General features: G+C 45.2%; 1 protein-coding gene across 1 annotated transcript in view; it reads right to left on the reverse strand.

The window, feature by feature from the left end:
- The window catches only part of ugcg (UDP-glucose ceramide glucosyltransferase), a 38950-nt gene that overhangs the window by 19903 nt on the left and 5828 nt on the right, over nucleotides 1-13219 (reverse strand). Inside the window, exon 2 of the mRNA XM_048259923.1 lies at nucleotides 10758-10899. Within this exon, the coding sequence (XP_048115880.1) occupies nucleotides 10758-10899 (142 nt within the window). The remainder of the gene's footprint in view (nucleotides 1-10757; nucleotides 10900-13219) is intronic.

The raw sequence follows: 13219 nt of genomic DNA on the forward strand, positions 1-13219 counted from the left end.
GAAAACGACCATGTGTGGGTGAGAAGAGGAGGAGGAAGAGAGAGAACGAGGGGGGTTTTAAAAACCAAAACTAGAGAACAAAAGCAGCTCTAGAAAAGGTCAACAGGTTGGCAACAAACACTCCTGCTTCTCCCGCAGCTGTCCCCCAAACCTGCCCTCACAGACCAGGTGACTGTGTTGCCATGACAACGCAGGGAAGCAACAAAGGACCTTTTCTGCAGATGGGGTAACAGGAGCGTGCACAAGGTGTGTGTGTGTGTGTGTGTGTGTGTGATACACATCCTAAAGCTTACATAGCCTGCCTGCTTTATTGCTTACCTAAACAGCACAGCAGTCATTAGCTGCACAATCCTAATTGCACTTATACTGCCTAATTATTCCTTTGAACGTGATAATTTAGCATTAGCCAACATAATATACCACTGAAACACAGTAGTGATACAGAGCTGTAGTAGCCTAGTCATTTACAACATTAGCATCGACTAAGCATTATTTTAGATAGATATTAGGTAGTTTGAAAAAAATGTATGACTTTTTTTCAAAACAAGGAAACCTGTCAGTGATTTCAAACATTTGGACAGCAGTAGGGTCTCCAAACACACAATTAACATTGCACAGTAAGCCCTTGAGCATATAACAGATGTATGCGTGTGTGAGTCACAGTGTGTATGTGTGTGTGTGTGTGTGTGTGTGTGTGTGTGTGTGTGTCTGTGTGTGTGTGTCTGTGTGTGTGTGTGTCTGTGTGTGTGGCTGCTGGGTATCGGCTGTGGCGAGCGCAGCTGGCGGTGGGGGCAGTCTGCTCCAGCAAGTGCACACTGGGACCCAACACTGCAAAGAGATTCCACACGAGACGCAGGGCCCCAACACTGCAAAGAGACGCAGGGCCCCAACACTGCAAAGTGACGCAGGCCCCCAACACTGCAAAGAGATTCCACACGAGACGCAGGGCCTGTACACACTCACGACTGAGGAGATTCCACACGAGACGCAGGGCCCGTACACACTCTGAGGAGGAGCGTCTGAATAAACGCTGTGCAGCTGGGACCAACATTTTCACCCTCCCCCATGATAGTCCATGCCAGCATTCCAAGTGTCTGACGTTACAACATGTATGAGAACTCCTTCAGGACTGTTGGAAAACCATTCCCATTATTCCCAGTGTCTGATGTTAAGTGTGGCTGAGGGAAGGTCAAGAGTGTGAAATGCTGTCGCCATAGCAAAAGTTGGCAACTTTGAAGAGCATAAAATCAAAAACATGTAAACAAACAGCTTTGTTTACTCTTTTTTTTGTTTACTACATTACCAGAGAAAAGAGAAGGTGTTTCAAAACTTTCGACTGGTAGTGTACATATACATACATGTTTTATATTTTAGGCTCTTCAAATACATGTCGTACGGGAACCTTTTTGCTTGCTACTATCTAACACCTACTACTATCTAACACCTAAAAGAGCAGGTGTTTCAAAACTTTTAGCGGTAGCTGGTAGCGTATGTGTGTGTGCGTGTGTGAGACCATCAGAGAAAGAGGAAATGAGAGACCACATCACAAGATGTGTGTGTGTCTGTGTGTGTGTGTGTATCTGTGTGTGTGTGTGTGTTGTATCTGTGTGTGTGTGTATCTGTGTGTGTGTGTGTTTATGCCAATGAAATGGTAACGGTGTGTGTGCATGTGTGAGTCAACAGTGACCTTCAAAGTGAACTTAAAGACTGATCCTAATTCAAACACACACACACACACACAGGTGATAAGCGCAACAGTTATCAGTAAACATTGGCCTCACTCAATTTCTTAATTTATTTTTCCAAGATATGACAGCCAGTGGCAAAAGCATAATGTGCCCTTTAATGACCTGCAATCAGGGCAAGTCCTTTGTAGTGTTCTGATTTGTTTCCCTAAAGTGGGGCAGGACTGCATTAACTTAGTGGGTTATTAGCGTTTTCCAGAGAAATTCTCGGCAGTTACATAAGCGTGAAAAGGGGACCAAAGGAGAGAGGAGGGAGGGAGAGGGAAAGTGAGAGAGAGACACAGATAATGATGGAGAGAAAGAGAAAGAGAGAAAAAGAGAAGGAGGGAGCGATATAGAAACACACACACACACACACCACATTTCCTGGATAAAAGCCCATCACAAGCAGCATCAGAAAAGGCTCTTTCCTCAGAAGACTTTCATCTTCTAAACACCAGGAAAGAATCATCATCAGTCATCAACTAGACTCGCAGTCGGCAGATAAAACAGTACCAAACAGCCTGCCATCACAACAGACAGTTCTAGAATGCCCCCCCAATAGTATTGACAGGAAGCCGGAGGGGACAAAAAGCACTCTGTGAAATGTACCAAAATAATGGAAGGCATGAGTAATCGTCAAAGGGCAGTGTTGGACCACAGTGTTGGACCACACTATGGAGTGTCTGACTCCAACTGTGTATGGAGATATTTGTGTGTGTGTGTGTGTGTGTGTGTGTGTGTGTGTGTGTGTGTGTGTGTGTGTGTGTGTGTGTGTGTGTGTGTGCGTGCGTGTGTGTGTATGCATGTGTGTGTGTGTGTGTATGCGTGTGTATGCGTGTGTGTGCAGTGGGCTTAACAGCTAAAAGCCTGTCAGCGTGCACATCTCATGACTCCACGTGTTGGTAGGATGGGGGGGTGGTGGTGGTGGTGGTGGGGGGGTTGGTTAGGGGGATTGAACTGGACCGGAAGTGAGGCTTGGTCACAAGAGGCCTGCTTTGAATTCGGCTCCGATCTGGACCGAGACTGGACCGAATTTATCCCGCCGATGTTCGTCCGCCGCTTTACTAGTCGGAGTTTGAGATCGGCCGCACCACCACTTTCAATTCCTCTCCTGCAGTTCCCATCGCGTGGAACCCCTACCTTGAGACACCCTTGTGACTGAGTGTTTTCACTTTGCCCACTAAGGAAGCTGTGGCTGAGACTTGGGGCCCTCTTACACTGCATTGTGATCAACCTGTCTGGACTAAAGTTCCTCACTTTAGATATTTAATAGAAAAGACTATCAGGTCATGCTGTACAGAATGCACAATGTGTTGTTCAACATGTAGAGAATTCCTGCTTTCCAAGTGACACCATTGTCTATGCTTTTTACTTTCTGGGAGAGAGGAAAGGGAGATTTTAATTTCAATTTCAATTTAATATCCCTTATAGAGCGCAAAAACATTGCCCTCCCTAGAATTGGAGATACATGTACGAAGAAACCTCGAACAGATCCATGACTCAAGGGCCTGACCATTCTCATGGCCCAGCCATGGCCATACACAGCAAGAGATGAATGCAACCTCACACCTTCAACACTGCAGCCAAGGCAAGCGTCTTAATGCAGCTCTTTTAGCTTTAGCACCTATGGTCAACACTGTGAGAATCGGGCTGAGAACCCGCCACACACACCATGCCTTGTCCTCCATCTCAAACCTAGTCTAGTCACAGTAAGAACCTGCCACGCTCACCATGCCTTGTCCTCCATCTCAATCGGTAGTAGTGTAGTGGATAAGGAGCTAGGCTAGTGACTAGTGTGCAGTATCCTGAATGGTGGCGGTGGTAGTGTAGTGGTTAAGGAGCTGGGCTAGTTACTAGCGTGCAGTATCCTGAACAGTGGCGGTAGTAGTGAAGTGGATAACGAGCTGGGCTAGCGACTAGTGTGCAGTATCCTGAATGGTGGCGGAAGTAGTGTAGCGGTGAAGGAGCTGGGCTAGTTACTAGCGTGCAGTATCCTGAACAGTGGCGGTAGTAGTGAAGTGGATAACGAGCTGGGCTGGCGACTAGTGTGCAGTATCCTGAATGGTGGCGGAAGTAGTGTAGCGGTGAAGGAGCTGGGCTAGTTACTAGCGTGCAGTATCCTGAACAGTGGCGGTAGTAGTGAAGTGGATAACGAGCTGGGCTAGCGACTAGTGTGCAGTATCCTGAATGGTGGCCCGAGTAGTGTAGCGGTGGAAGGGCTGGGCTAGTGACTGGCGTGCAGTATCCTGAACAGTGGCGGTAGTAGTGAAGTGGATAACGAGCTGGGCTAGCGACTAGTGTGCAGTATCCTGAATGGTGGCGGAAGTAGTGTAGCGGTGAAGGAGCTGGGCTAGTTACTAGCGTGCAGTATCCTGAACAGTGGCGGTAGTAGTGAAGTGGATAACGAGCTGGGCTAGCGACTAGTGTGCAGTATCCTGAATGGTGGCGGAAGTAGTGTAGCGGTGAAGGAGCTGGGCTAGTGACTAGCGTGCAGTAGCCTGAACAGTGGCAGTGGTGAAAAAAAACTGAAAGTTGTGGGATCAATTCCTGGCTTCCACCATTGTGCCCTTGAGCAAGGCAGCCTTGGGGTAGCTCTGGGTCAATTTGTTATCCCTTGTAATATAGATGACATTGTAAATCACTTTGGACAACAGTGTCTGCTAAATGAATAAATGTAAAGACACTTCCAACACAGAAAGACACACAAACTTTGACAGTCCCTTCAATATAGAAACTGCACCACGTGGTCCTCAATCCTTGGTTAACCCAAGTGAACTTGAGCAATAGAGAAACGCAAGTCTGCTGCGTCCTGAAAAAGGGGAATCAAAAGCCACATCACGGCTTCCTCAGGCGGCAGCATGTTTAGTGCCTACAGTAGCGTTTGCCGTTCATCCTCTCGATCACAGGAAGTGATGCGTGCAGCGCAACGATATCTGATGGAGATGTTTGCCCAAATAGGTCCTCAGTAGTCAAGCTGTTGCTGCTGCTGCAAGTGCTGCTGCTGTAAACCATTTCCACAATTATGCACCACTTAAACAGCCGGCAATTCACTAGTCGTGTGACAAATGCTTGTCACCTCAAAAAAAATTTTTTTTTTGATACACTCACCAACAGTAATCTAATCTGTAATTGTTGAATTTCATTAACATTCAATGAAGGTCCCGTCATTAGTCTTTTCCCGTCAGCTTCACAGTGGCTGCTTGTGACAGCCAACTGGCCAGCAGTATGAACCGGCCACTACGTGGCTGCCCGACAGATTCTAAGCGCCAAAACCATCTGCTATGGGGTAGGATGAATGTATGCCACCACCGAACTCCAACTTGGAAGTTATTCATAGACTGGGGTTTAGGCTAGCTATCAACTACCGCGGCCCTTGTGCAAGTCATGGGTGGGGAAGTCCTTCCACCTGCCCTATGCCTCAGAGAGAAGAGGTATTCAGGCCTCCAGGGTGGTCTTTAGCACCACAGCAGAGAGGCCCTATCTGTCCCTTCATGGAAGAGTCCTTTTTGCTTTTATTCAGACAGGACAGTGAAGAGAGAGACAGGAAGCAGGAGAGCCAATGACCCAATGGGAGAGAGAGATGGGGGAGGATCGGGAAATGACCCAATGGGAGAGAGAGATAGGGGAGGATCGGGAAATGACCCAATGGGACAAGAGAGATGGGGGAGGATCTGGAAATGACCCAATGGGACAAGAGAGATGGGGGAGGTTTGGGAAATGACCCGGGCTGAACACAAACCCGTGGTCCCCCTGGGCACTGTAGCTAGTTGTGCCACAGCACCCCCATATAGAAGATTATTAAGAAGAAGATTCCAAGAAACAAATAATAGACAATCCATGGCGGTGTTATCTTCAATGGCCTCATAAATAATTCAAATGTTTTAATCAACGGCCACAGTCATTTCTCAATTTCTCAGTTTCAAAGCTGAATTTCCAAACACTTCAAAATTATGCAAAAGCAGTTTACCAACAGCAATTGCTACAGGAACAAGTAATCCCAAACTGTTCACTGACGCATTTTGCTCTTGAGTAACCTGCAACCTGACGCCGCAAAGCCAAAATGACCAGGACTACGTGCAGCAGCCACAGCCCTGCTGCAACAATTAAGCAAGCCATGCTAACCGTGTTGCTAAAGTAATGACTGTAAGAGGAATCTCTTGTGGTAATGCCAGTCTTGCAAGTGTCCCAACCCCTGGTAATTATCCAACCACCGTCTCCTCCACAGGGTCAGAGGTGACTGCTGCGTGACAAAAACCGACCTCTGAGGTCAGAGGTCAACATGTGGCATGCATGCAGGTTGAGAGGTGATATAACTAACCCAGGGACACTATAGACACACTTGTGGTGCTCAAAGAGCCAGGGAAGGCGTGGCCGAACGTGCCAGATGCCAGGTCGTCGGTGTGTGTGTGTGCATTTTTCTGTGTATGTGCTCGAGTGTGTGTGGATGTAGTCAGTGTATGTGGATGTAGATATGTTTGTGAGTGTGTAGATATAGTGTGTGCGTGTGCGTGCGTGTGTGTGTGTGTGTGTGTGTGTGTGTGTGTCGTGTGCTCCCTCATTAGTGTTAGTGACCGCATGTGTGCCTGTGGCCTGTGGATGTGTGTGTGAGTGTGTGACCAAGCAGTTTTAGGAAAACGATGACTCAGAGGATCAGGTGAGGTGGTTGGCCATTCTCTGGCCATTCGCAGCAAGGTGCTAAATATACACACACACACACACACACACACACGATGGACTAACAAAGGGGCCAGGGGCGTCCCCTCACGGTCCATCATCATCCTTTAGTCAACAAATGTGAAAGGCTTTACAAGTTAGTTTAAAAATACAAATAGACACAATAAATAAATCTACGCCCTAACTATCAGCTATCAGGGAAAAACGTCTTGTAGTAGCCTAACGAAGGTCAGCAATTTTGCAAAATGGGGGGACGGCAAAAAACTTGGCCATAAACATTTTGTATGCACTTGCGGTGATGGCCTAGTAATGTGAATAGCGTACTATAACAAAGTAACCAAAGAAACCAAATTTGATTTGCACCAAATAAAGGCTTTGTTGTGGGTTGTGATTCTACAACATGCACAAAACATGTTCAAGCAGTGACAAGTGGTTTAATGCATTGGTTAACGTGACATGAGTCAGACAGAAGATGGGCCTTACTTTAGTTTCTGAATCCTGTCCCTCTCAAGTCACGTTAATGGTGTGATTAGCAACTAGAATTAAAAAAATTCCCGGAATGACACCCCGTGTTATTATTATTATGCTATAGACCCTTTCAAGAGAGTTCCATTATCAGCATCATAGTTGGCCCCACAAGGCTTCCGTTTTAACATTCCATATGTTATCTTGATGCAGAGGAAGTCGATTGAGAACCAAATAGAACGTTCAAGCATTGTTTTTGTTTTTATTGTTGAAAGGGTCTATAGGTTCAAATTAAGCTATAGGCTGCAGATCCTATGAGTCTAAGCCATAGTAAAAAAAGCCTAATTAGTCAAAGAGTTTTGTGTAAATAGAGGTTAAGAAATATATATTCTAATGAAATGCAAGTTTTTCTTTATATGTAACCTGCTATTTAGTGTGACTTTTTTTTTTGGGGTGTGTTAGGGTGCAGATAGGTAAGCTGGATAAATATAAATATGCATAATTATTACTCCATTTAGCCCTCTCATCCACATTAACATGCTGTATTTTAACACTGAAAACAATCATTTTTGAAAGCAGTCTCTGTGGTGGATAAATTTGAAAACATAGTAAAGTGCACGTGGAAAATGGAGAGCTTCAGATACGTTGACGTGTGGTTGCCATGACGCTGATCAAATGTATGTTCCAGACCCCACAAACAACAAACACTTCTATGGCATTTCAGTGTTCTAGAGTGGACAGCCACAAAACCTTTGAAAAACTATAATATGAAAACAATCATGTGGGCGATGATCCGATTTTCTCCTCAAATATGTTATTTCTATTTACAGCGTCAGCCTGCCATAGACACAGATCAAATGTAGATAACGGTAAGCATTTTCACAGGTGTCATGTCCACATTTGAGTGATGACTGACTAGTTAATTTGCTAATGGCAAATAGCATTTGCTAATAGTGTGCTATTAGTACCTGCAGTCTGACTAAAAAGTGCTTGATATTCATTTCCAAAGCTCTAAAAACATTTCTGTGGGTGTTATTTGTATGCTTCTAGGATAAAAACTCCTTTAAATGCATGTTGACATGTGACATGTCTGAAATATCCCACCAGTGGGATTCGGACCTGAAAGAGTTAATAACTTTAAAGTTATTAAAAAGTCAAGCTTTGATTGTATTTCATTATATGACCTCAAATGACCTCACAGAAAGCTGTATTCAGTGGAAACTATATATAACAATGACCCTTGTAACTACCAGCGCTATTGGTCAGATAACCATTTCCGTCCTTGTCACCAGCAGTATTCCTTTAGACCAACTTTACAGCCAATTTACTGATAAACTGACGTTTCGTTCAGTCAGACCGTCATCTAAGTTATGTCTGGTTCATAACGTATGATTGTGTAAAAATCAGGTCAAATAATTTCCCTACCTTATAGACAGGAACAAAAATAAAATAAATAAACATATGGGGAAAGAAACACTCAAAACATGATTAGACAGGGACTGAAAATACCACACCCATTGACCCAAAATTCATCAGCAATTCACTTCCCGACTGAACGCAGGGTTTCTCCCATTGGGCTCAGGGGAGTGTGGGGTCTCTCCTAGGCCCCAGTGACAGGGTGTGGGAGAAGCACTTCAGTCTGTTAGAAAAGACTAAACACTGATCACTGATCAGAGATGACAGGCTATTAATGAGCTGCCAAATTCAGCATTCCTCAGGATGCCTGACAAGTTGCTTTACTGGAAACTCACATTTACGTGCTCTCACACACTCAACTATATACACACACACCCACTAACACATCCACCCACCCACCCACACCCACACACACAGTTCAGTGCATGCCTTTTCTTTTTAAATTAAGCTTCGACAATTAATACGTGTACCTATACTTAGCAGGAATTGGTTTAAGTTGTAAACCTTTTTTGCCAAATAAACAAAAAAGCATGTTGAAATTAGTAGCACATCTCTCCTTCTGCTGGATCAAAATCTAGGCCTAAGATTGTCCCAATGGTGTGGCTAATGCCAAGCTGCCTCATTCTTTCAGCTTTGCATGATCACATGACACCTTGAGGCAAACTGATTTTTTAAATAATGCAAATGGTGGATTATTAGGATATCTTGTGCTGATGTATGGTATTTCTGGAGTATAAAAAAACAAAAAAAAAACAAAAAAAAAAACAATAAAAAACCAATAACACACACACATGCCAAACGGAACCCAAAACTGTGATCCAAACCGAATCGGAGATTTTATAATCCATTCCACTCAAGACCTGCACAGAGACCTGCAGACTCTGTAAAACCAGCCTCTCTCATCCCAGGGCGCTTTGCATGCAGACAAAAACAATGCATCTGTGTGTGTGTGTGTGTGGGGCATAGGGTTGGGCGATGTCGCCTAAATTGGCATTTGACGATGTGTACAGTAAAACATTGTGATGGACGATGGACGAACATCGTCCATTTATAATGTTCTACATAAAAAAAAAAATATATATATAGGCTATACGGCCTGATGAAAGTGGACAGCTAAGAGAGACATACTGACCAGGCTACCGAAGTTGTGTGGAAGATCTGCTCCAAGAAAATTGTTAGACAATCAATCAGAACACTTGCGTGTGCACCAAGCATGGTTGCTTTCCATCGTGATGCCTGTCAATCGTCCATCGGCACAACCCTAGTGGGGCATGCAAAGCCCCGCCTCTTTATGGCTCCATCTTCATCCAGCGTGCAAAGCCCTGACAGCAACACCTCCACACACACACACACAAACACAAACACCGCACCTGCTTCATGCCAGAGTCTTCTGAGGCTTCACATATTCTCTCTTTCCTGAGCGACAACTGATGACACACACACACACACACACAGATTCTCTCTTTCCTAAGCGACAACTGACAAGACACACACACACACACACACACAGATTCTCCCTGATCTGAGCTACAATTGACAAGACCTTGGCTCTTGTCAAAACAACACAGTCCCCCACCCCCAACACACACACACACACACACACACACAAACACAAACACAGCGGAGCCACAAACGAGGGCACTGCGTAGCCTGTGCATATATTCGGGGCATGTGTTTGCTTTGAGGTGGTATTGAGGGGGGGGAGGCTAGCACCACATGTCAGACATGTCACACCATCGTTTCCATCGGACGCCCCACCCCCGTCTCTTTCTATTTCTCTCTCTGACACACACATGCTCTCACACACGCATGCTTGCGCTCTCTCTCTCTCTGTCTCTCTCTCTCTCTCTCTCTCTACCCATCAAATAACTCATCCTGCCAAATTCAAGGCAATTTATTTATATAGCACATTTCATACCCCAGGTAGACACAATGTGCTTTACATAGCTAAGGCATTACCTCAAATAAAAGCAAACAGGTATAAAACAAATTCACTCTCTCACATCTGCTTGCTCTTGATGACACTGTGCGGAGCGACAGTGCACCGAGATGAGTGGGCGATGTGTTAGGCTCGCTGCGTCCTCGGCCCAACACGGTGGCGGCGGCCTCGGCTCTGCCAGGTCTCTGCTACTCTCCCGCAGGCTCGGGCGCAGGGAGACCATATGTTCCCATATGCCTTCCCCCCAGAGACAAACGAGCAAACGTGCCCCATTTTCCCTTTGTTTTTTCCACTATGAAAAACGTCAAGCTTACCAAGGGTAGCTTGTCCCTCCAGAGAGCAAATGCCTTTGAGTATTAGGCCATGTAATGGGAATTAGGATATGTACTCCCTTGCTCTTGTTAAGAGTTATGTATAGGTCTGCCTTGGGGCCAGTGAGAGCATCCTGCAGGAACTGTTACCATGGCAATCACAGTGGCTCAGAGACCGTCAGACCTTGGAATAAACACAGATGGGAATGGATAGAGGCCTCTTACCTTGGGGTAATCCAACTCGAAGAACGTCTCCAGGTTGTTGACGAGGTTCGGGTCGACCCCTTTGAGTGGCTTGAGAAGCGAGACCCCGGCTAGCTTACTGTAGGGCTGCTTGTCAGGAGTTTTCTTGTTGAGATGCAGACGGCTACGGGGCAGAGAAAAACAACAGGAGGGTGGTGAGAATTAAATGCAACTAGTTCCGAATGCACAGCGTTTACTGTGTGAGTTAAGTCTCATTTGCTGAAGTATTTGTTCTTGTCTAAGGTAAGGCAAACCTATGCTAATACACCCATGCTAAATATCCATTTGTTTGCAGGCTAATTTGTATGGGATTTACACCTTGCCATAGAAAATCCCTTCATTAGGCAACAAGAAGGCGTTGGTTGTTTGCAGAGCAACAGATGCAGAGGATGTTCCAGGATTTGTCCCGAGTTTCAACATCACATTTGCGTCTATAAGACACATTGGCACACAGGCCCACAAATCCCCACTCTAAAGTTGCTTCCTGAAGCGCACTCCCTCAATCTTTCTGTGAACATGGTCCGGCTTTTGACCATGCATGTTTGTTCTCACAAAGGCAGGGCAGGGCAGACCAGTAGACCAGTGGCCCAGGCAACAGTAGAGGTCAAAGAGGATGGCTGTTTAGTTTAATATTTTCACCCCCCACATCCCACCTCCACTCAAACTCGCCTCGGCCGACTAGTTTTCCTTCCCCAATGCCACCAGAAAACAATGGCACTTTGCTGAGACAAGCCTTTAGAGGAAGACTCGCTGACTGTGCACAATGGCTAAAACACGGTCTAACGCTAATCGAGCTAGTTTGAAGCCACCACTATGGGAAATGCGGTGTATGATTGCAGCACTCTGAAAACACACACACACACACACACACACACACACACACACAAAGCATAAAATATGCAACGTACCCACACAACTGTGAAATATTTATTTGACAGTGTTATATTCTATAAATTTTTAACACTTTTATTCACAAATCCACAACTCTAGATCGGAAACACAAGGTGGTATGATTTTAAACCTTTGCCCTCAGAATCATAATGCTCGATGCAATTGTCAGAGGACAGATGAACCGATAACATTGTGGACAGTAAAACAGTCAACAGCTGATTTATGCCAGTAGTTTTACAACGGAACAATCAAATCCCACCTCACTACCATCAAAACTATTAAACAACCTTCACGCACAAGCCTAACAACAATGAATTCCTACCGCGGTTTATTACACTGAACTTTACCTTCACAATTTTACACCCAAAAAGGTTAGGCCTACTGCTAAACCTCTTTTTTTCCACGTTACTTCAACAAGAGATTTTCATGTTAAAGTCGTTAGAAAGCAGCATTTTATTTCTATGTTTGCTGACCTGCAACAATGGGACTCTGCAAGAATGACATCTTTTTGAACTCTGGACAACTCAGACCACGACAGGGCAAACAAACAATAACTAGGACTGAGGGGTGTACTACAAAACCAAGCTACACATAGGCTACCTACGCTTTCTTTGTGTGAAATGGCTAATCAAACCTTGAACTAGTGATGTGAGGTAATTGGTAATATGATATTGGTAATATGATGCTCCTTGTTGGTGCCCCCCCCCAAATCCTCCCCCACCTTTCTTATGCAGCCCTTGCCACTTAATCTACTAAACCCCTCTTCTACTGCACTTTTTACCCCCCCTCATAAATGCACAAATAGGCTGACATCAGACATAATTTCACTGCATTTCTTAAATCCCGAACCGGCAACCCTCCGGTTACAAGTCCAGAGTGCTAACCAGTGGGCCACGGCTGCCCCTGATGGCATAAGTGACTCATGCAATCACCTGCGACAGTGTTCAGGTTTCAGGTAAGTGGAGCTCCGCCTGTACAATAATTGACGGGATCTTGCGGGAAGGGTACCTCTGCTGTCCCAAGATAATAGATTGGTCAGTATGTGGTGCTTCTATCTTAATATACATAACCTGCTCTGGACCACAGTAAGCTGTGCAGCGTACATTCCCATGGTGACCTAGCCAGGCTAATAGAGCACTTCCTTTTTGTAACTGCAAACCCTGGCTTTTGCCTCAACGTACTTCCACTGACCTTGCTTAGTAGTCTGGTTTAGTCAGAAACCACATCTACTGTATCTATACATTACAGGAATGTCTGTCTGTCTGCGTGTTTGTGTGTTATTCGCATAACTGTTGAACTGTTCGTCCGATTGATTTCAAACTTGGCAGGTGTCTTGCTACGGGCACGAGTGCAGTGCAGTTTGACGCTGTTTGGATAAGAAATGCAAGACATATTGTTAAATGTATTGGTAAAAGAAGCACACTTTGGCTTTTGTCGCTCTACTTACTCCTCCTATCACACAGCACTGTAGGCTACCAGAGAGGATAGAAGCTGACCTTTGGCAGAACTGAATCAGCGTACACGGGTAAAAAATGTTAAGCAAGTGCAAGATG

This window comes from Alosa alosa, chromosome 12, assembly GCF_017589495.1.
Source record: "Alosa alosa isolate M-15738 ecotype Scorff River chromosome 12, AALO_Geno_1.1, whole genome shotgun sequence".
Classification (NCBI taxonomy): domain Eukaryota; kingdom Metazoa; phylum Chordata; class Actinopteri; order Clupeiformes; family Clupeidae; genus Alosa; species Alosa alosa.